General features: G+C 37.4%; 1 protein-coding gene across 1 annotated transcript in view; it reads right to left on the bottom strand.

Moving 5' to 3' along the window:
• Positions 1–2,806: 2,806 nt before the first annotated feature.
• Positions 2,807–25,118, bottom strand: part of Ccdc141 (coiled-coil domain containing 141) — a 189,912-nt gene continuing 167,600 nt past the window's right edge. Inside the window, exons 23-26 of the mRNA XM_010636779.2 lie at positions 23,821–23,933; positions 13,340–13,456; positions 6,399–7,258; positions 2,807–4,275 (exon numbers count right to left, since the gene is read on the bottom strand). Of these exons, the coding sequence (XP_010635081.1) occupies positions 4,008–4,275; positions 6,399–7,258; positions 13,340–13,456; positions 23,821–23,933 (1,358 nt within the window). The 3' untranslated portion in view covers positions 2,807–4,007. The remainder of the gene's footprint in view (positions 4,276–6,398; positions 7,259–13,339; positions 13,457–23,820; positions 23,934–25,118) is intronic.

Raw genomic sequence — 25,118 nt, 5'->3', positions numbered from 1 at the left:
TCCAGGAGCCAGCATCTATTTCCAACTTTAAGTTTTTTGATCAGGGTCTATCCCAAAGGGACTAGAGGGTTCTTTCTCATGTACATTTTGTAAACCAAGTGGGAATATTTCATGCATGCACCTGGCTGGAGCCTATTCTGACAGACCCATATCCATAAGAAGGAAAATAATTTTTCTCTTTTTATATTTTCCCCCAAATCCCATTAAAAGAGATTAAACACACACACACACACACACACACACACACACACACACCCACACACAAGCTAGGTTTATTTTTCTTTACATCTGACAACAATTCAACTAGAAAAGTATTTATTGAGTGTGATTATGTCTGAGGTGCTGGGAATAAAATGAACAGGGCTGTCGTGGATCCTGCTGATAAAGATTTCACAGTCTAGCAAGAGAAGACAGATGCTCAGACATGCTATTATAGTGCAGTATGCTACAGGATGTGGTATGTTCTAGGTGCGGACGGTACACATAGCAGGAACATCTACACCGGCCTTGGTGGGCCAGTTGGATTGCTGGTGTCTCAAATGGAACCAGAGATAAGCAAAAGTTGAATCACAGCAAGACAGAGTAAAATATAGGAAGGGAATTCTAGAAGAAAGTGATGGAGAGGAAAAAAAGTGCAATAGCTTAAAAACATGAAGTTAAATGTCTTCATACAGATGAGGGATGGGAAGGGATGGGACAGAGGCTGAGAAGGGAAAGCCAGATAGTAAAGGGGCCTGTGTACTACTCATGTGAATTTAAACTAATCTATTTGAAGTCCTATAATTGCACAAGGAATAGTTGCCACTATTAAATAAAACAGATACATTATTTTTCTGCTTATTTTTCAAGTATTTCTGAGGTAGGATATTCAGCAGTTCAGATGTAAGACTTCCCACAGTAAATTTCAGAACTGAGCATGAAACTCTATTACCAAATATTTATACATCCTTTATTGGAAAATCAGAACTGAAAACAATGATTTTACCTTACTGGAAATTCAAAATTTTTGCATTCCTTCAGTGTTATATGTATAGAATTTAAATTTTTCTTTATATTTTAATTTTCTTGTTAAAATATTTAATATTACTAACTGTGCAGAATCTTCTGTAGAAGTAGATGAGTATGAATCATGGATATACCTGAGAATGAAATTTCATTTTCTTAGGTCTTACATTTTGAAACCAGCAATTTTTTTTCAGCTTTAATTGAGTTTATTGGTACATTTTAGGGATACAGTACAGTTACATTCATTGTTGGGATCTTGTACCTCTACATGACGTCTTGATTCTCATTTTTCCCCTTACCTCTGCCCTCCCTTCACCCCCTCCTCCCCTCCCCATCTACAAACACTTTATTTTCATCTTTTCATTATCTCACATTTTTTCCTTTTCCCTTTTTACCCTTCCCCTACCCATCCCACCTTCCCTACACCTTTAGCTCCTTTCTTCCCATTTCTAAATGTCAGTAATCTTATTGGGATCTTATGTATTATTGAATAATCTGCAATGAAACCAGCAATTTTAATACATATTTTCATAAGGAGAATTCTTTGACCAAGTTAGAAATCCGAAAGATCAGTGGTGGCACATGCCTATAATCCCAGGACTCATGAGGCTGAGATGGGAGGATTACCAAGTCCAAGGCCAGACTGGGCAATTTAATGAGACCCTGTCACATTTAAAGGGGGAAAAAAAAGGGCTGGGAATGTAGCTCAGTGATAGGGTGTTTGTCTATATGCCCCAGGCTCTGCATTCAATCACCAGAATTGCAAGGAAAAAAGAGAAGAAATCCTATAAAAAGGAAAATCATACTTGTTTTTGAAATTAAAATATAATCAGAAGAATAATTGTGTAGATTATTCTTCACAGACATTTGAAGAGTCAGTCAATAGCCCTGATGGGTAAGTAAAGAGATAAACGGCAAGCTATTGGAACTGTATCTTCAATATCAGCATAGGACTCTCCTCCCAGGATTTGAGTTCAATTTATATACACATGCATACCCGTGTATTTTATATGTCATATGTGGTCATATATTTAGGATGGAGTTATGTCCTACCCTGCTCCCCAAAGCATTAACATTATCAGAAGTACAAGAGATAAAGGCAACCAGAAATTCCTGTGCCTTAAATGTTCCCAAACTCAAAGACAACCACATTGATAAAAGTAAAAAGGTCTCACCAAGTTAATAGGAGACTGAGAGTGTGAAGAGACGCTACCTTGTTCTCTTGTTACCTTGTTACCTTGTTCTCTTCCCTCCTTAGCGCAGGAATAGGTTTTACTCTTTTGCTTCCACATGGGCAATAATACATAAGATATGTAAACACTTGAATAAAACACTTGGATAAAAATGATAGAAGTGTTAAAAGACCATGACTTCTCCAGGATGTTGTATATATAAGAATTTAATAGGTTTCTGACAAAATTTGGAAGTTAAATTTTAATTTTCCAAATAAATTGAATATGCAGCACAAGAGAGAACACGCCAACTTTTTGCTTGAGTAGGCATTTCATATCTTCAGATAACATTCAGTAACTTTTTAATATCAATTTGAATATATTACATTTAAATATTATGATTATTTGTAGACAGTCTTCTAATAACATAATTAATTCCCTTCATCAAAAATCTGTAATGAATTATTTTTTCAACTAAAGATTTTGCCCTACCATGACAAGCTGTGTTAAAATATTAAAAAACAAACTCCTCATATTAAAAAAAGAAGAAAAAGATGATCTTTTCTGAATAATCCATTTTAAAAAGGAATATACTTTTTAAATATGACAACGATAATCACAAAAAGGCTAGAATTCACTTGTTACTATCTCATTACATATTTTTGCTAGAACATTCTAAATGTATTCTCTTGATTTTAATTTCAATGTGAAAATGACATAGTTGTAAGAAATTAGAAAGAATTTATCTCTAATTCGTAAGACACCATTTTCCTCTCTGGGAACAGCTGGAAATTATACATTAATGGCACTCCTTCAATTTAATATTTTAAAGAAACAGCATCCGAAAGAGAAATAGTGGGCAACAGGCCAGAATGATGACAAATTGAACAATATAGTTAGTTTTAGCCTGTGTAGAACGTTTTCCATTTTCCAGATCTTTATAAGACATGAAATGAAAACTTTCAGTTGCTCAAGAGGTAGATGATGAACCCATTTTCTAGGTGGGAAACTGAGGCAACAAAGTGCCTTGCCACATACTACGAAAGAGGTCAGCAGCATAATCAAAATTATGAGCAAGAGGATCGGATTGTGGTTATTGTATAAAATGGATACACAAAACACATCAATGGGATGACAGGTATAATGTTGGTCCATCCCTGCGGCGCCTATTCCATCTTGCTATATAAAAGTATGGAGCAGATGGAAAATTGAAACTTCACTTCAAGTTGATAGTACATCTATTATCCAGTGTCAAACTTGTGAAATCAACAAAAGGAATGACTATTTACAATGACATACTCAGATTTAGGAATGTAATCTGTGTTGAAATTACATAGAATGTATTTCAGTAAGTGAGACCAAGACATAAAAAAATAAAACTAAAGGACAGCTAATGCAATCAGTTCAATAGTTCTACTGTTATGCCCTGAAAAGAGATGTTTATGAGTAGAGTTAAAAATAAATTATCAAACAATTGGATATGAAAATTAGCTCTCATTTCTATGCTGATGGGAGCACTCATCTGCATGTCCTTAGATTGGGAAGGAATAAGCATACTTTTGCTGCATATTATAGTGAATATGACTCTTTCCAGAATACAAAAATACATCCGCCTCCACAGTGCATAAGGTACCAAGTTCCTCAAATACATTAAACAAGCTGAACAAAAATTGACTTTTTTCACCTCATAGTGGTAACATTAGCCAAGCAAGCAAGACGGCCAGGATGGAGGTACATTTGTGGGGGGTGCTCAGTGGGAGGGGTCAAAAGATAGACAATTACGTTGTCCTCAAGGCCCCAAAGAATGATGTCCATCAACGCCAACACCAGTCACCATGTGAGTAGCCAGCACATCAGAGACACACTAACATAGATGACACACAGCATCATCCAGCTTATTCTTGCAATTGGTGGCCTAAGGCTACCTGTCACGTGGAGGATGACATTGGAAGAAACAGTGCCACTAGAATTTTGTGCCCGTGCCACATAGAGGCCAGCGTCCGCCTCACATACCTTCGGAATGAACACCGAATGCTTTGTCTCCTTGTGTAAAACCTGCAAGTGCCCATCTGCAGACAACTGCTGGCTCTTCTTGTACCTAAAGCAGAAAGTCAGTTTTTAAAGTCAGGATCACTCTTTACTCACTCCATTTCCAAGTTCTAACTATTGTCAGTAGACTCATTACCACTGCAGGAATTTCCTGGCTACAACAGAGACCTGTGTGCCTGTTTAGTTTTCAAGAAGAGGTTGGCAACTGGTAGCCCGGGGGGTTCTTTGATTGGCTCAGATCATGTTTTGGAAAAATTAAATTTTTGACAACCTCTAAAATTGAGAGCATTACATGTGAAAATTCAGACATTCAGTTCGTCTTAAAAAGCCGGATCATCTGGTCATACTGGCCCGTGATTGGTCATGGCAACAGTTCCCTAGAGAGTGAAATGGCGCCTCATATTCAGCCTGCCTTGGCCTTTCTGCTGCTGTAGCCCGGCAGCTGTGGCACCACCTTGGAATCTGTGCTGGGAGAGACACATCTGCCTTCCATATTCCTGGCCCAGATCCACACATCACAGAAACGCTGTGCTGGAGGAAGGTACTGATACACAATTTCCTGGTAAAATGAGTTCATTTCATTTTTGCAAATTAATTTCACGAGAAGATGACTTCTCATTATGAAAGTCATTTACACAATTGGATTTTGACTTTTAATGACACATTTGCAAAAGTTTCCTACAAATATGAATACTTACCTAGGTCTTTATATAAAACAAATAATTTATCCCATAATTCTAGACAGTTGTTTATTTATTTATGTCAACTTTCTTCTATACAAGAACTGATGGTGAAGCTCAATCATTTTTTCCCATTGCCTAAGTGGTAACTTTGCCTTTTTCTGAGTGTGCTAAGAATGTATGGCTCCTTGAAAGCTTGTCAATTGTTCACTGAGCAAATCAGTTATAAATCTGATAATGATATATTTTTTCACAATTTGCAATAGTGCTTTAACAATATATAGGTTGCAATGGTTCTTCAGTAATTTACTCACCGCCCTAATTCATTTGTGTGGCTAAAAACAAGAAACACTTCAGACAACATTTTTCTTTGGGATGAACTAATATTTAATAGTGAATTAAATATCTTTGAAATGTATAAATACGAAATTCTTGATTTGTAAAAAACATGCGATTGTAAACATGGTGAAACAAAGTTTAAAAAAAAAGCATAAACGTTGCACCATACACAAGTGCAATTTCTCCTACTAATGTGAAAAGCCAAAGTTTTCTAGTAAGTTCTTTGGGTAACTGGTTCACACTTTGAGTACTGTCCATGTGCACACACAACAACGGATATGGTTAATTCATTGATTTAACTACTAAAATACCCTGATAAATAAAAGCTAGTTTACTTATCTGAGATTTTAAGTATAAATTTACTGTCACATATGTTTATTTTGTCCTTAAATCTATGTAAGGACAGGACATTTCTAAAGATTGAAAAGCAACCCTCATATTGAGAGAGTTGGAACTGTTTCTGCTGTTAACAGTCACAGGTGGCTTCAAACCTGTAATCTGCCATTTATTTTCACTAAAACAAATAGGCTAAAAAATAATGTCTCCAGAGTAAAATCATATTGTTCACAGCTCACTTATTACACCTTTCAAAAATGAATTTATTACCTGTCACCTGCCAGAAACTATGCAAGAAATATTTTTATTTCACCTCTCACATTGAAGGAATTTATAAAAAGAAATCTTACTAAAACAAAGAAATACTACAAAGGTGGCATGTGTGACTGCTGGAAAGAGAGGAGAGATAGAACAGGCAAATTAAATGAATGGGAAAACTCCATGCATTTTAAAATTGCACAGAAGGGGTTAAAACAAGAACATTTCATGTCGATGTAAAAATAGACAACAGGGAAAGTCTCAGTCCGTTGTTGCTGGGAATGAGGAATGTTAAACAGAAAGAAAATCAGAGCAACCAACTTCCAGCGCTCCTGGAGGTGGTTAAATGGTTACTGCGAGTGGTAACTTTTCTTTCTGAAAGGTCTGACCCATGCTCTTATGAAAGCAGGAGTGGGGGTGGGGTGGGCTGAGATGGGACCATGCAGGGTGGCAGGGTCACACGGTGTTAGCAGAGAGCCCTGCGCCTCTAAGTCTTTGCACACAGAATATGCTGCGTGGCTGTTTGTGTGTTTACGGCTTGTCGTTATAGGCTACCCACCATGTCAGCGTAGGCTCTGGAAATCCTGTTACTTCAACTTCCAAAGTCACTGGAGAACCTTCCGTGACTGTTACATTGGACAGGAGCCTGGAGAAATGAGGTGCCTGGCCAGCTAGGCTAACCACGCTTTTGCTTGCTGATGGAGTTTTCGCCTCTTCTCGGGGAACCGTTTGCCTCTGCGAGCCCAGGCTGGCGCCTGGTGGAAAGCGAAGGCTCCAGAACACATCAGGGGAAGCATGCAGCCTATCTTGGGTTTTAGTGCTGTTATCATAGCCATGCATTTTCTCCTGCATTTCTAGCAAATTTCCCTGAGCCTGTGGGCGCTTCTGTAAAGCTCTGTCATGCGTGTCACTCGGCATGCTCTCTGGTTGCTTAGCACTGATTTTGGGGAAGGCAGTACTGCTTTCCAGAATTCCTCCGGAGGTTACTAGGGGCTCGGCTTTGTACTGGGGCTTAGGGCTCTTAAAATGACTTGAAAATGTGTCTCTCTTAGCATTGTATGCATCAGCAAAAATGACAGGTGGTGGAAGAACAGACTCGTGGGCCTCCCCTCGACCGCAGGTCCCGGACTGTAGGCTGGAGCTGCTCCTGAGAAGGCTGAGGGCCGAGGGGCTGGGGGGCTCCTCCACCTCCACGTCTGATGACAGTGCAAGGGGGGACTTGGGACTTCCCGGGAGGGGCGGCAAGGAGATGTCGGCGGAAGAGACACATTCAGATTCTTCTCCTGACGGTATGTCTTCAGGCAGCAGCAATCCCTGGACTCTGTCCTCCTTGGCAGAGGGCAGCTGCCTCAGGTTTGGTGCAAGTCCATCCTCACCTGTCCCATTTATGGCCAGAACATCCACCCTCTGTGCTTGTGCCTGCAGAGGAGGAAAACAAAGCTCCATTAGTCTTGCGCTTTTCTTTTTCCAGGTCTCAATGAGAGTGAAACTCAACTGGAGGGAGACTGAATTAAAGCTCAATATGCTACCACTAGGAGTAAGGAACGCAGAACCATCCGTCTCTAACCTGGGAGCAGTTGCGTCCCATGAGGGAACAAGTCCTGTTTTCCTTTGCAGGGACCAAGCTGTGATGGGAAGTGTCTCTCATACCATTACGTGAGGAAAATCCTTCACCACAAAGTCGGCTTCCATCAAGTTTCTGTGTTTAGATGTCACGTGAACGCGTAGTTCCTAAACCTTAGAGACCTCTTGTTAAATGATACGTCAGACTCTCCCAAAAAAAACTTCTCTCTCAAGAAAGTCATTTTTAAAAAATTGTGGTAAAATACATACAAAATTGGGGATTTTAATTGTTTTAAAGTGCACAGTTCAGTTGCACTGTATGTGTTTACATTGTTGTGTGACCCTCACCACCATGTGTCTCCAGAACCTCTTCCCAAACTGAGCCACAGAAGCCAGTACATCATCGTTCTGCATTCGCGCACCCCCAGTCTCTGACCACCACCCCTCTGCTTTCTTTTTCTATGAATGTTCTGACTCTAGGTGCTTCATACAGAGAAAACCATGCTTGATGACTGGTTTTATTTTCTGAAAGCCCTTAGTTTTATTCTGACCCTAAAAAAATACTTACTGAACACCTACTATAGAGGAGAGACATTGTGCTCAGCGCTGGAAGGAATGATGTGGTGACTAGAAATAGACAGTTTCCACGTGTATGGGAGTGACTACAGACCCGGAGGGAGATATTAACAGAACAATCACATGTAGGGCTTTATCAAGAAAATGCACCAGGAACAAGGAAAAATACCTGCCTCCTTCCTCTCTGCACTTCCTCCTGCTTACACCATCCTGCCTTTTCTCCCTACGGATCCATGTCCATTTCTGCTTTAAGAAGAGGCTCAAATTTCCCTTCTGGAATAGATTCCAAAGAAGACTGAAACTGAAAGTGATCTCTTTTACCTCACGCCTCTGTCTTATACCTACTCTGTGCCCCTGCTTAGCTCCATTAGTGTGGACTAGTTTCTGTCCTGTAGCCACTATGCAGATGTAAGAAAGTCATGCCTTGCCTTTACTCTGACTTCCTCCTCTGGGGGCCATAGTCCTGCTCTTGACATATACTTTATACATTATTTTTGAGAAAATAAATGTGTTTTCAGGTTGAAGAAATAAACAATGTTCCCTCTCTTATACCACAGAGATGCACTTTTCTCAGAGAAAGCATAGAGAAAGTGGTTTCCTCTTCAGTCCTTTAGTAGAGGTTTAAATTCTGGGTCTAAAACCCAGAAGTTCTTAGGAGTCCCTCTCTTTCAAAAAACAAATTACTAAATAGACACATATACCCTCCTTTCTGGTTTTCCTAAAATAGCTTAGCATAGTTCCTATCTCATCTCTTCCTGTAAGTAGAATTTTTATTTTCCTTCTTACAGGTGCTTTGATCAAACTACCTATTCAATATAAGAATCTCCTCTAGAATATTCTGGAAGCTTCTATTTGAACTCTTCCTAAAAGGAGTGCTTCCTTTGAGAACTTTGTGATTTATTAGTATTAAGATTACATTATATTTAGCAGAGACCTGCCTTCTTGCAATTTCCACCAGTGGGTCAGACTTGTATTTCCGTAGCTACACAGAGGAACTCAACTGCCTTTTACTTTAACAGCTTTTTGACTATTTAGAGAATTGATCCTATAGCCTTGAAACTTCTTTTTTTGTATTACTTACCTCAAAGTTCTGACTCAACACTCATAGCTATCATCTTGGTCACTTGGTGGGGTGGGGGGCTGACTTGTATGAATATTTGTTAACTTTAGGGTCAACCAAGCACAGACAACTTCCTAATGATACTTCTAGGTAACCTATGCCTCTCCAGAGAAGAATGATGCTTTAAATTGTCTAAAATTGTACAAGTTTAGGGGAGAAACTTGAATAAAACTCTAAGCCAATCCCCTCACTCTTCCTCAATTCCTGCTGGGAAGGAACTGGTTTACTTAACTGAGATCTTAACAAAGAACTAAGCATGCTCAGCTTTGTCTGTCTAAGGTCCGCTTCTTTTAGGCTTTGCCTTTTACCAAATGCATGTGCTCAGGTTGGTTCTAAGGCATGGAAGCCCTCTGCAGGGCAAGTCTGTGGTTGTCTAGCTTGAGAACTTTGTGATTTACTAGTATTAAGATGATATTATATTTAGCAAAGACCACTTTTCTTCTTGCAATTTCCACCAATGGGTCTGACTTGTATTGATGCAGCTACACAGAGGACAAGGTAGGCAAATTCAACTCCACCAGGTGTAAAGTTTTGGGAAATGCCCTAGAAAAGTCCAAGTCCATCATCCAATCCAGCTTGCAGTAGTACTGATTCTCATCTCCTGTATCTTATTTTCCTAGTTGGTGCCAAACGTAATAAGGGACTCCAACAATATCAGTTTTTTACTTCTTAGAATTTCTAAAATAGAAAAAAGTGTTTTTCATGGAAAAGAATGGTACCAGGTAATTTCTACTAACAAAAGAGACAGTGTTTTCTCAAATATTTTTCTGGGAACATTTCAATCGATTAATTAATCTTTCCTTCTAAATGTTTGGTTCTAGGGCTTATTTACTTTCCAGATGGGGAATAAGCAGTAGAATCATCATCTTCTTGATGCATGTGATATGATTTTATTGAAGTGTTGTATTCATTCTTCTTTGTTTATTTTTACAAGAACCATGTGAGACCATTTAGTCAACTAAAATTTCCTTTCTACTCTGTTTGTTAATACCACTGATACAAATGTTGGGCACTACAGACTTTAAAACAAAGCCAGAAATATCTCTTAGGCAAACTGACTTTTGGGTATAGTTGTAACTTGACAAAACCCAAACTCAGTTTCCAGTTCTCCGTTTATGTTAAGAGAGAAAACATGAGGGTATTTATCATATGATTTCCTGAAATCATAGTAACCTATGCCAATGGCACAAACTTAGAATTATCCATTAAATAATTATCTCAACAAACAAGGTGAGTTTAAGTCTTTTCGTAAGTCCATTTGGCTCTTAGCACTTGAACCTTTTTTCTCTAATACAAATAAGTGGTAAGTTTTTAACTCATTATAGAATTTTATACTATTTTTAAAACTCACTGAGCTATAGTTTCCTAGATCCATGCAGTTTTCATTATGAAAAATGTATTGAAATATTCACACATACTAACTATATTTTCTTATATTTCCACCATGAAATCATCTTTACTAGTAGAAAAAAAGTGTGTATTACCAGAAAGGAGTAAACAAAATATACATAGCCCAGTAAAACAGGATATATTTTCATCAGTCTGATAAATTCTGGCAAAATAGCTGGTCTAATTCTGATCTAATTCATGAGCTCTCAATTTATCTTACATTCTTCACTGTTCTTTCTCTTTTTTGTCAATTCCCCTATCTTTTCCCAAATTCTAAACATACAAATCTGACATGAACAAATTCTAAACACAAATCTGACATGATTTCTGAACTTTAATTTGCACTGAGAGACAATCAGTTGGATTTACAATAATTGCCATGTAGACAGACAAAGTTTGGAAGAGAAAGCATAATGATATTCTATACCCATCTAACTAAGCGAACAGAATCAATCCTCAAAGTAGACTCAATGGGGAACTACCTATGGGGCAAATTTGAAGGAACATGACAAGAATTTGTCTTCTAAAACACCTCCACAGCAGACAGTCTTATTTTAGGATAAATGATATTTACTGAACATAAGTGGAAAGTAAACAAAGATATTGGGCATATGGAAGGTGCTTCTGGAGAAGGTCCTCAGAGAGGACTACGGCAACCACAAGGTGACTTTGGGCTTCCTGAGTAGGGGAGATCACAAAGAGAAAGAGAAGGGAAAATAAATGTGGCAAAATGTGCTCTCTTCCCCCTCCTGCCAGTATCAGAATTCATGTAGGAGGGCCCCAGACTGTCCTTGTTAATCTGATAAGAGCACTCTACTGAATTGTTGGTGCAAAAGACTTCCACGGTATTGCTTCATTAACCTTCATGCAAACAGATGGACAGAGGGAGGGAAAGGGTTTGGCACACAGCTACAAATAGGCTATTACAAAACAGCTCATTTATATGCAGTGGTTCCTTGGAGATCTCATTGGTCTTGTGGAAAAGGTACCTGCCTGAAATTCAGAACTGGGCTGTCTGCCCAATTCTGACACTATTTCTTGAGATTTTTGGAGGGCAAAATATTTAATCTCTTTTGGCCTCAGTTTCCTCAACTGTAAAATGAGATTTGATCCAATGATTGTTAAATTGCTTCTAGCACTAAAATTCTGTAACTCTAAAGGCCAGCATCAAAAACGCTCATCTTCTGCCAAATAGTTCTATGACTTTAGGCAAGTCTCTTAGCACTGTGCACTTCCATTTAACCTTAGAAGCTTTCAGATATTACTGTGGATTTAGCTTTGGCACCTACCTTGGGGGATAAAATACCACTGCTAATATGTTCACAGTGCTACATGCATTGTACTGATGGAATTGTCTAATTCCACCTGCTGTATTTTGGGGGTAGAAAAATGAGAAAGAGTGCTATTTCCAAGAGAAAATTCCTGTGATAAATATATTCTTGTAATAGTTCAGTAGAACTGTTCCTTCTGACTCCAGTAATTTTCAGAAGAAGAGTGACACCATTTAAAGGTATCAGAATTGAATGCAATAATTCACAGACAAACTTTTTACTTGGTACTTTTTGTTATCTGCTCACATGGTATTCTTGAGAGGCATTACATCTGACCTATCTATACATAATAGAGACAATAAGAGAGTGAATGTGATTGAGCTGCTTCAAAGTGGAGATTACTGCTACCCTTTCATTACGCTGTCTGTGCCAGCAGCATCAGAATATGTACATAAAATGATGTCAGTGATAATTCCCGACAGCTGTAATTGCGAACTTTCATGTTTACTCTAAATGACTGATGGTCTATCCTGCCTTAAAATTTATATTAAAATAAGTTATTTTTCAATGAAAATAGATCTTACTATTTTTATTTAAAGGGATCTGGATTTTTTCCTAATAAGAAAATAAGTAAAAGCAAGAAAAAATAATTTTCCCAAGTATAAATTAGTGTGTGTGTGTGTGTGTGTGTGTGCATGTGTAGGTTGTTTAGTCACAGTAACTTCTAAGTTTTTGTTTATAAAATGTACCCATTTCATAGTGTAGGAAAATTTACAGAATTAAATAAAATTAATAAGATGATGTTGGATTTAGAACTCTAAGAAACTTAGTTAAGAGAATGCAGTGTATGTTTGATACTGTTCTTTATTATTTCATCCAGCTGCTTTTGTTCTCAATTGGGGGTGATTTTAGAGGACATTCAGTCACGTTTACAGACATGTTTTTTATTGTCATGAATGGAGGGACCGGTGATATTATTAGTACCTGGTGGGTGGCAGCCAGGACTGCTAATAAATATTCTACAATCCACAGGACATTCGTCCATAGCAGACAAGTCTTTGGCCAGAATATCAACAATGCTGAAGTTGAGAAACCTCGAATTAGACCATAGCAACCAAAGACCATTGAATGTAATACTAAGGCCCAACAAGATGACCAAGGCTGGATGGTTTTCCTCTGACACAGAGAGGAACCAAAGTTTAAGAAGCTGCAGATTGCATACACACAAAAAGGCAACTGCTCAAAGAACCCTGATGCCAGTGACTGTATAATTGCAATAGATCTTGATACAGATTTACCATGTGGAGAAGGACCTACATGGAAGGACTTATATGGAAGCTATGAAAACTGTATTGATTTCAAAGAGAGATAAATATTTCTCCATGAAGCAACTGCAACAAATAGGGTGTGACTTGTTTGCTTGTAAATGTTGGGGATTAGGAAATTCACATTGAATTTACATTCAGAGATTTAGTTTGGATAGATAGACAGAAGGTTTCAATTCACCTTTTTCAATAACTAAAAGTAATGACTAGCTATAACAAAAGTAAAGACCGGCTGAAATTAAGTAATTTTCTTTACCTTATTAATTTCTTCATTGAGTATTATCTGCTTATTTCTTACTGGTTCCTTTAGTAGGTCAATACAACTGTAGTGAAAGTCTCCCAAATTTGGATTCATCTTTAGATTGTTTCCCTGCTATAAAAAGCAACAGTTAATGAGAGCCTAGGCCAGGAAAATTGGAGGAACATTAATTCCTTGGAAGAAAAACATAATCCACTTTTGACAAAAGTATTCTACAAGAGACCAACGTGATTTATAAAATTATCTCTCCAAGCTCACAGCGCCCCTCCTGCCTTACTCCTTTGATAAAGTTCGCTGCCAGTAAAAATGGATTGCTTAAAAGCCCAGTGGGGAAAGAAGTAATTGTTCTAACAGGATGCTCCTGCTTGAGGATTCTCTAGAGATAGTAACCACTGTGCAATTTAAACTACTGGGAGAGGCTGGGGAGCAGCAATGAGGTAGGAATAACTACATGTCTCTGGTGGAGAGAAAAGTAGGAAATCCAGAAAAGCAAAACAAACAGTCTGTTTGGGAGACTCTTGAAAAGAGGATGGAAATATCATTGAGTAGGGTAAAGGGAAAGGCAACTGTTTCATGTGGTTGATTTTTTTCCCCTGCATTTCATGGGGCTCAGCACTAGTCACGGAGGTTAAAAAGATTTTGTGAAGGTGAACATAGCCACTTGTATTCCAAGTGGCAGATGCATCAGTGTCTGAGGGTCACAGTCCAACAGCAGAGTCCATGTGCTCTCTGGAACAAGGCCATGATGTGGGGCCTTAAGAAACAGGCATATGCAGCAACATTTTAATCTCATTTGTAAACTGGGTGTAGTGGTGCACACCTGTAATTCCAGGACTTGGGAGGCTGAGGCAGGAGGATTGCTGTGAGTTTGAGACCAGCAAGGGCTACATAGTGAGTTCTAGGTCAGTCTCAATTACATACTGAGACCCTGTCTCAAAAATAACCAAAACAGCAACAGCAATGACAAAACTCAACTGTAAAACTAAACTGCTTTTCCTTAGTGAATGAGTCACTCTGCTTTAGTACACACTTGATATCTAATTCCACAATGGCAGCTGTTGTGGAAAGAATGCTAGATTTTGAATTAGAGCTCAGTTCAAATTCCAGATCTATGGAATTCCAGATCTATCCACTCCTTATGGGGCCTTCTATGTGGGCCTGTCCCTTTAGTTCTAAAACAAGGAAAGCAACATTTGCCTTATTTCCCTCTCTGGGATATTTTTAAATCACTGGAGATAACACAAATATAAGCACGCACACACACACACACACACACACACACACACATATTCTTTGCAAAGATCTAATTACCATACAAACAAAAATTACTTTAAGTTCTGCCATGACAGGGATTTCTGGATCTACTTTGATAACCCCTAAAAAAGAGATCTATACCACCAAACAGAAAAACAAACAAACAAACACAAAAACTGAACATTATGCTTTTTATACAAACATCTGGAAGTGTCAGCATTCACTGATGGGATTTTGTTGCATTTGTAACTCATGAGTGATGTTGATGCCTCCTTCTCTTGCCAGAGATCCTTCCTCATTTCTGTATCAATCCACCCAAGCTAAGCTTTTTCTTTAGCTCTAAATAATTCTCCTCTGTGCTAATCCTTTGGGTATTTGCTACAAATGCCAAACTCTTTCTGAAGAACTAGACTTAAAAGTCAAAGCATCATGTTAAATGTACTATGGGACACTAAGTTGAGCACAGCTGGAGGACTTCTTAAGTAAAATCAAGTGAGGTAGTTGGGATGCTAATCCAGTGATATCTGATGTCCATGGTATTGCTATGGTCTGGGTTTTCACATCCCTTCAAAATTCATGTTGAAATCATCATTCCAAAGTGATGGTATAAAGGGTGGAGCCTCAGAAAAGTGACTAGGTTATAATGGTGGAGCTCTCATCAACAGATTGTAAAAGACTTCAGAGAGATCTCTTGCCCTTCTAACATGTGAGGTTAGAATGAGACCACTGTCTATGAAGAAGTAGGCACTTACTATGCACCAATCGAATGGTGTATTGGTTTTGGACATCTCAAGCTCTAGAGCTGTAGGAAATAAATGTCTGAGCATGCCAGAGGAGCTCAGCAGCTCGCAAACCTCTGGTAGGCCTGACACTTTGACCCAGTGTGCCAGAGGAGCCCAGCTGTGCGGGCGCCAACACAGTGGTGTTTGTGCACCCCAACCCCACAAACAAGAGAAAGAGGGCCTTTCTGAGGCTCCTAGATGAAATTAAAGGCCACTGGAAAAGTGAAGAATATGTGCAATAAAGGCACATCACACCACCATAGTGGGTAAATTGGAGAGACCAGCACCTCACATTGGAACCTGATCTAACTTCAGGGGAAAGACAGCTGGAACCTGCAGTAGACCCTTGCACAGTTCAACCCAGCAGGAGGTCAGAGATCTCAACTTGGGCCTTGCAGCCAAAAATCAGCCTGAACCTTAGGGGACAGCTGCTGGCTTACTGAGACTCATTAACTTAGATCTACACACTCCTGCCCATGCTGTCTATTCTGTCAACAGAGGCTCCTCCCTGAAGGAGGCCCTCTATTTCTATTTGTATTTTTTATTTTCAAAGCAATATTTTTCTTGTATCTTTAATCATTTAAAAAATGTTATCTTTTTCTTTCTCAAATTTTTTCCTTTTAAAAATCATTTTCTTGTCTTATTTTCTCTCTCTCTTTCTCTCTCTCTCCCACCTTGATCTCCATTACTCTTCCTTTTTGTTCCCGTTCCTATAATTCAAATTTATTTTCTTTCTTTTATTTTCTTCTCTTTTTCCTTCTCTCAATTGCCATTAGTTTTAAAAGAAAGTGATTACAGTCTCTAGCCTCCCCATTGCTGTTAGTTTGTTTTGTTCATGGGTATATTATTCTGTCTTCTCCTCTTCTCTTCAACAACTCCCTAAAGTTTGTGTGATCTTCCTGTGTCCTCTGACCTCACTTCTAACCTTTCTCTATCCTATCTATCCTTCTCTCCCCAACTCCTTCTAAATCCCCATCCTGAAGGGTAAAGTTGCTATATTAAAGAGTTTATTCACTCTAAACATATTTTAGGCTGGTCCTCAATTTTGATTTAATTCACACAGTTAAAGGTGATAGATTAATAACTACCACAAATTGTCATTTTCTAAGCTGAGCTTGATGCTATTGTGTTGCTGATTGTATCATTTGGGCTAAGGTGTAGGACCAACAACAAAAACAGAAATGAAAAGGCATTTAAACAAGACACAAGCATAGACATTCACCCCACCGAAGGTAAACTCTGGGAGAACTGAGATAAAAAAGTCTGATAGTTAACCATCTGGACACCCTGAACTGATAGCACAATATGTAAATAAAACAGATAAATGAGGCTTTAGAAAAATTCAAAATGAAATAATTTCCCAGATAACCACAGAGATGGTGAGAAGAATGAAAGACATGATTAGAGACTCTAGAACAGAAACAGATAAAAAAAAACAGATAAGCTCAGGACCATGATGGAAACCATAAATGCCTAGCATAGGAAAGAAATGGAAACCTTGAATGCCAAACATAGGGAAAAAAAAAATGGAATCCATGAAACAGATTCAAACAGATATCCAGGAGATTAAAAACTCTAAAGAAAGCATTTTCAACTAGATGAATGAATGTGAAGACAGAATTTCAGATAGAGAAGATAGGATTGTGGTCAGTGACCATGAAAAGGGAGATCTCTTAAAAATAGTAAGGGACTATGAGAAATCAATCCAACAACTTTTAGATGATGCAAAGAAGAAAAATATAAGACTGACAGGACTCCATGAAGTAGCAGGAGAAAGTTCAAATGACATAAAAAAGCTGTTCACAGAATTAGTGACAGAAATCTTCCCAAACAAAGGGGAATGATTTGACTTATAGATAAGTGAGGCATATCAGACTCCAATTAACCATGATCAAAAGATCTACACCTAGACATATAATAATTAAGATTCCAGAAAACACAACAGAAGAACAAAATACTATAAGCAGTTAGAGAAAAGAAACAAATCACATGCAAAGGAAAGCCTATCAGAATCACAGCAGACTTTTCAACACAAACCCTCAAATCAAGGAGAGCCTGGAGTGAGGTATTTCAAGTCCTAAAAGAAAACAACCTCCAACCTAGACTGATGTATCCTGCAAAACTATCTTTCAAATTTGATGGGGGAAATAAGATACTTCCACGACAAAAAATATCTGAGAAATTTCATGAACACCAAACTGGCACTTCAATCCCTTCTAAACAATATCCTGGAAAAAGAAAATGAAGACCACAACTCCATAAGGGCCAACAGAGCAAATATACCAGGCAAGACAAGAAATTAAAGGGAGAGAGGAGAAAAAAATAAAAGAACCAACAACAAGAAAATAACATGACAATGAAAAGTCAGTACATAACAGTTATACCCATCAATGTTAATGGTCTCAATTCACCAATCAAAAGAAACAGGCTGGCAGAATGGCTTAAGCAGCAAAATCCAACAATATGTTGTATACAAGAAACCCACTTAATCCACAAAGAAATTCATAGACTGAGAGTAAAAGGAAGGAAAACAGTTCTCCATGTGACAGGAGCCCAGAAAAAAGTAGGGATAGCTATCTCATTTGCAGACAGAATAGATTTCAAAACAAACTAATTAAGAGAGACAAAGAAGGCCACTATATCCTTGAAAGGGAATAATACAAGAGGAAGAAATTACAATCATAAAAATATATGGACCAAATACTAATACCCCCAACTATATAAAACAAATATTAATGAATATGAAGAATGAAATAAGCACTAAAACAATGGTAGTAAGGGACCTCAATACTCCACTGATACAAGCAGACAGATCATCTAGACAAAAAATCAACAATGAAATAACAGAAATGAACCAAGTCTTAGAACAAACGAACTTAGTTGATGTCTACTTAGTGTTCCACCCCACAAAGTCAGAATATACATTCTTTTTGGCTGCACAGAGGTCATTCTCCAAAACAGACATGCTTAAATAAATGCAAAGGAATTGAACTTATCCCCTATGTATTATCAGTGCAATTAAACTGGAGATTAATAGAACTTCACAAACACATGGAAATTAAATAATACCCTGCTGAACAACCACTGGGTCACAGAGCAATTAAAGAAGAAATTAGACAGTTTCTACAATTAAATGATAATACCAATACAACATACAGGAATCTATAGGACACAATGAAAGCAGTTCTATGAGGGAAATGCCCATTGTAAGAAAACAGAGTGAGCTCAAATAAACAACCTAATGCTGAACCTTAAGCTTCTAGAAAAAGAAGAGCAAGACAAACCAAAGCTCATATAAGGGAGAAAATTATAATGATCAGAGCGGAATTTAATGCAATGGAGACTAAGCGAACTATACAAAATTAATGGATCGAAGAGTTATTTTTTCAAAGGAATACATAAAATCAACAAACCCCTAGCCAACCTTATCAAAAAAAGGAAAGCAAAGGCTCAAATGCATGTAATTAGGAATGAAAAAGGTGAAGCCACAACAGATCCAGAAGAAATCCAGACGATCATCAATACCTACTTTGAAAATCTGTACTCTAATAAAATGGAAAATACGGAAGAAATGGACAGATTCCTAAATATATATGAACTTCCAAAGTTGAACAAAGAAGATATAAAAAAAAGTCTAAATACCCCAATTACATTCAGTGAAATTGAAAATGTAATTAAAAATTTACCAACAAAGAAAGGCCCAAGTCCTGATGGCTTCACTGATGAAATTCTACAAGACATTTAGAGAAGAACTGTTGCCACTACTCTTTAAACTCTTCAGTGAAATTGAAAGGGAAGCAATACTTCAAAATTCATCCCTGGAAGCAAGTATTACTTTGATTGCAAAACCAGGGAAAGACCCAACCAAAAAAGAGAACTACAAGCCAATCTCCATAATGAAAATAGATGCAAAAATCCTTAACAAGATACTGGCAAACAGAATACAACAGGCCATCAAGAAGATCATACACCCTGACCAAGTTGGATTTATCTCAGGGATGCAAGGATGGTTTGACATACATAAATCAATAAATGTAATACACTATATCAACAGAATCAAAGACAAAGACCATATGATCATTTTAATAGATGCAGAAAAAGCATTCAACAAAATTCAACACCCACTCATGATAAACACCCTATAGAAAACTGGAATAGATGGTCTTCACCTCAACCTGATAAAGGTTATCTATGAAAAACCAACAGCTAATATCATCATTCTAAATGGCCCCAAATTGAAAATCTTCATGCTAAAATCAAGAGCAAGACAAGGACTTCCATTATCAATCACCACTCCTATTCAATATGGTTCTAGAAACATTAGCCACAGCAATTACACAAGAGAAAATAAGTAGTAACAAAGATAGGAAAGGCAGAAGTTAAACTGTCATTATTTGCTGATGATATGATACTCTACATAGAAGACCCAAAAAACTCTGCCAAAAGACTGCTAGACTTAATTGACAGATTCAGTAGAGCAGCTGGATACAAGGTCAACACTCAAAAATCATTAGCCTTCTTGTAGACAAACAACAGACTCACTGAGAGAGAAATTAGGGAAACAATTCCTTTTACAATAACATCCAAAAAAATGAAATACCTAGGAATTAATTTAACAAAGGAGACAAAAGATGTCTACACTGAAAATTACAGCACTCTGAAAAAAGAGAAGAGGACAGTAAGAAGATGGAAAGATATCCCTTGCTCCTGGGTAGGAAGACTCAACATAGTGAAAATGGTCATACTTCCAAAACTACTCTACAGATTCAATGCAATCCCAATTGAAAATCTAACAGTATATTTCACAGAACTTGAGAAATCAATCCAAGAATTCATTTGGAATCAGAAGAGACCTAGAATAGCAAAAACCATTCTAGGCAGCAGGGACGTGGCAGGGGGCTTTCACAATTCCCAACTTGAAACTATGCTACAAAGCCACTGTGACAAAAACAGAACGGTACCAGCAAAGAAATAGACCCAAAGATCAATGGAATAGATTAGAAGATGCAGAAACAACATGAGACATACTCAGCTACCTCATCTTTGACAAAGGAGCCAACCATTCTCACTGGAGGAAAGATAGTCTCTTTAATAAATTGTGTTTGAAAAACTGGCTTTCTACTTGCCAAAGATTAAAACTAAATTCCTATCTTCTGCCATGCACTAAACTAAAATCCAAGTGGATTAAAGATCTAAATATCAAAACAGAAACACTAAACTTACTGGAAAGTAAATTAGGTAGAATTCTTGAAGACACTGGCATAGGAGAAGACTTTATGAACAAATCCTCAGCAGCATGAGAACTTGCATAAAGAATCAACAATTAGGATCTCATGGTATTAAAAAGTTTTTGTAGTGCAAGTGAAATCACCAACAGAACTAAGAGACAACCTACAATGTGGGAAAAAAATTTTTACCAGCTACTCCTCAGACAAAGGACTACTATATATAGAATATATAAAGAACTAAAAAAAAATCAGACCCTCCAAAATACAAAGACCTGGTTCAAAAATGGGCATCTGAAATGAACAGACATTTCTCAGACAAAGAAGTAAAAGCAGCAAATAGACATACGAAAAAATGTTCAACATCACTGGTCATTTGAGAGAGATACAGATGAAAACAACACTAAGTTTCCACTTCAGCCCAGAAAGAATGGCTGCTATCAAGAAATCAACCAATAACAAATGCTGGAGGGGATGTGGGGAGAAAGGAATGCTTCTCCATTATTGGTGGAAGTGCAGACTGGTGCAACTACCATGGAAATCAATATGGAGATACCTCAAAAAACTAGGATTAGAGGTTCCATTTGACCTACTGTCCCTCTGCTGGGTACCTCTCCAAAAGATCTGAAAGAATCATACTACAGTGATATATGTGCACCCATGTTTATAGCAGCATAGTTCATAATAGCTAAAACTTGGAAACAATCCAAATGCCTATCAACTGGAGACTGAATAAAGAAGATGTGGTTTTTCTTTTACATGGAGTACTACTCAGCCATAAAGAATGAGAAACTAGAAACATTTATAGCTAAAGCGATGCACATTGAGCTACACTCTTAAGTGAAATAAATAGGACACACTTTAGTAAGTACTGAATATTTTCTCTGGTGTGAAAAACTAAAAGTGTTAATAAGGTTCAAATGGTATAATTGAGAGTATGAAATAGGAAGAAAATGTCTAAAGGGGAAGTGGGAAAGAGAGGGGAAAGGAAATAAGGGAAAAGAAAAAATGTGAAAAAAATGAAAAAATGGAAACAACGTCTTTCTACATAGGGAAGGGTGAAGGGGATGAAGGGAGGGCAGGGGTATGGGGAAAAAACAAGAACCAAGACATAGCATGTAAAGGTATACAAGACCCCAATAATGAATATAACTGTACTCTTTGCTTTAAATGTATCAATAAACTTAATGGGGAAAAAAGGAAATAAATATCTGTTGCTTACAAAGCAACTGGTCTATGGCACTGGGTATAGCAGCTGGATTAGACTAGGACAGGAGGGAAGAACAAAGTGTGGTAGAAGAGGAGAGAGGCAATCACAGGGAGGATCTGTGAAGATATATTTAGGTTTGTCTTTCAGACACAGTAAAACATTTACAAAGAGAGATAGCAGTTCGTAAGTTTGATATAAAGTGGGAAAGAAGTGGGAAATACCAGGTAATGGAATACCAGACCAATGAGACAGAGACATACAATGAACAGAGAAGCACAGCAGTGGGAACAGGTAGCCAGCCTCAGAACACTGCAAAGTCTGAGTCTGAACTTCACACAGAGCAGACACAGAGCTCGTAGTAAAAGTGTTTCTTACATGAAATGACATGAGCAGAACTGTACTCAGGAAGGATACTCTAGCTGAGTGTAGGACGCTTCTGACTAGTGCAAAAGGGAATCCAAGTGGTGGGCTGGATCCTGGGCACAGTCCTGACCATAGGGAGTGTCACAAGGATGGGGAATGGGAAAGCGGGCACAGGCTGTGGAAACAGCTCTTTTAGGAAGATAACCACGATGGCAAAGAGCTCAGAAGGGTATACTTGTTTGGAGAGTGGCTTTCATTAGATTGTAGATGTGCAACATAAACGTGAAACATGTTGTAGACTGAGGGAAGCAGAATCTGAGCAAGCAGTATATGGGGTGGTAGGAGAAGGAACAGAACCTCCAGAGATCAGGTAGGAGTGAGGAGGAAGCACAAATGTTCAAAAATACAAGGTAGATGCTTCATTCATACATTACTGGTAGCCATGTAATTATAAAATATTTATGAAAAATAAATCGACACTTATGTTAGAAATATTAACAATTCCATACAAATCTTCCTAAATTGTTTAGAAGAATTTATGTGTAGGTAATAATAACAAAGAAAAGAAAATGCTATTCACAGACATTCATTGTGGCGTTAAAATGTTCATTTTGACAGAGTTAAAAAAATCTCAATTCTTAACTGAAGGAAAAAATAATTTGGGTACTCACTGAATTAAAAGTCTCACAAATTATTTGAATGGAATAACACTCAAATTGATGACGTAAAATTCGTACAGAAAACATGGCTGCTACAAAATAGATATAATTCTACTCTGCATTGCAAGACTACTACTGGGCACCAATAGCAGCAGTGATCAAAACAGTAATCTTGAGCATTTTTATTCAGTTCCTAAGGCCACTGTACTATCTATCTAGCAGACTAGGAGACTGAGACCCAGGGAGACAAAATAACTTAGAGAATGTGTGGCTCAGAAATCCAGTAACTTAAGGAATTAGTACTGTAATGATGCAGCTGGTTTTTTTAAAACTTATATTTAATTACTTTGCTATCTGCCCATTCTAAATAACCAGTTCTTTCAGTCAGTTACAGAAACAGCATTAATCAAACTAGTTTTTGACATGACACAGACAAAACAACATATATTTTTTCCTTTGTTTGGCTTTGTCCCACACAGAAACAGTACTTTTCTGTATAATTTTTACCATCAATGTTTTATTCCATGGAAAATGATGATTAATTTAACTGTTTCCAGGAAGCTAAATGTTCAATTAATAGAATACCTGAATATTAGTTTCATTTTCTCTGGTGTCAGAGTTTGGAAGAATAAAAACAGCCCTTACATCTATTATTTATGAACGCAAACTAAGACTACTTAATAAAGACTGTAGTTTGGGTTTTAATGGTACACATTTATCCTTTAGGATGTGATTTAATGTAAACAAGGCACCTTAATTGTATTTAGTTCTCATTTTCAGCAATATTGTTCTCTGCGGTGAAGAAAAATAAATAGAATTAATTATCAGAAACACTCAGATAATGATGTTAGAATACTGTGAAACAAATGTGCACATCACATCTCTTGATAATATCTATTAGAACATCTTTGCACCAGAAAGCATTTGAGCAACACATTTTTATTTATATCACCTGAAAAAACACACTCTGGAAAGAAAAAATTACCTTCAGTTTTTCTTCAAGCTCTGTGAGAGACCCACATAATTCAGTAATAGACTCAAGAATCTCTTTGTGTTTTGCCACTATTTTCTCAGTGTATTTCTCTCCTTCTTCCAAACCTGGGAAGGAGAAATGATAAAACTATTTTTAAAGCCAAATATTTAGGAAAAAAAATTTTTAACCCAGTCATCTCCCTGTGTTTAAGCGCTGGCAGACAGCAAGCTTTAAATAAATACTTGTTCATCAAATAAATAAATTCATGAAGGAATTTTTGAATACCCAGGTAGCGCAGAAAAATGACTGTCGTATACCAGGTAGCTTTTATGGAACCTAAGTAATGTTGCTGTAATATTGTTAAAACTCAATTCTGGTCACTTTCTCCTGTTCAAAACATTCAGTGATTCTTCATTATTTAGAGAACTGAAAATTTCCCAGGATGGTCCTCAAATCCCTCTACAAATATAGTTTCAACCTGCTTCTCACAAATGTATGTTACCCTATTCTTCTGCCATATTTACTGGCCAAACTGGGCCAGCACTTCTCCCTTCAGAATTCACACAAACTGAATATCTATATGCAGAAGAATGAAACTAGACCCGTTTCTCTCACTAATTATAAAAATCAACTCTATTTCTACTTCTTAGCAGTTATAAAAATCAAATTAAAGTGGATTACAAAGGCAATGCAGTGTCAGCAAGAAAGTGGTCAACTGCAAGCCAAGCAGAGAAGTCTTGGAGACCCAACTTTTCCAGTATCTCAATCTTGGACTCCTAGTCACTACCAGAGTGAGAAAACAAATTTCTGTTGTTTAAACCTCACAATCTGCAGTATTTTGTTATGGTGGAACTAGCAAATTAATACATACATTTCATAACTTTCTTACCACATTTACTATATCATGGCTTTCAGTCCTTGACTATGGTTTCTTAAATGATGGAACTAGACTTATTTGTCTTTATGTCAACCATAGCTCCTTGTACAAAGTAAGTACACAAAATTATTATTATTATTGTAGTGGGGAATCAAACTTGGGACCTAGCACTTATGAGGCAGATGGCAGAACCACTGAGCTAAATCCTGGCCCCACAAAATTACTTTTTAAGATAAATTTATTTGTATTAAAGTTCTGGGTTCAGTAATGCCTGAATGGCCTGTAATGAGTAATATATCCCTACAGTACCATACTTGATGAAAAAAAATTAAATTTATACGATCCATATTATACAGGCATATCATTTTTATATTTAATCATATTATTAATTCAATTGTTCCTTTATTCATCAAATGTTTATCAAACACTTAGT

The sequence above is a fragment of the Fukomys damarensis genome, unplaced genomic scaffold, assembly GCF_012274545.1.
Source record: "Fukomys damarensis isolate Sample0158 unplaced genomic scaffold, DMR_v1.0_HiC HiC_scaffold_26, whole genome shotgun sequence".
Lineage (NCBI taxonomy): Eukaryota > Metazoa > Chordata > Mammalia > Rodentia > Bathyergidae > Fukomys > Fukomys damarensis.
Note: the sequence above shows the minus strand (reverse complement) of the source record. Positions and strands in the feature narration are given on the sequence as shown.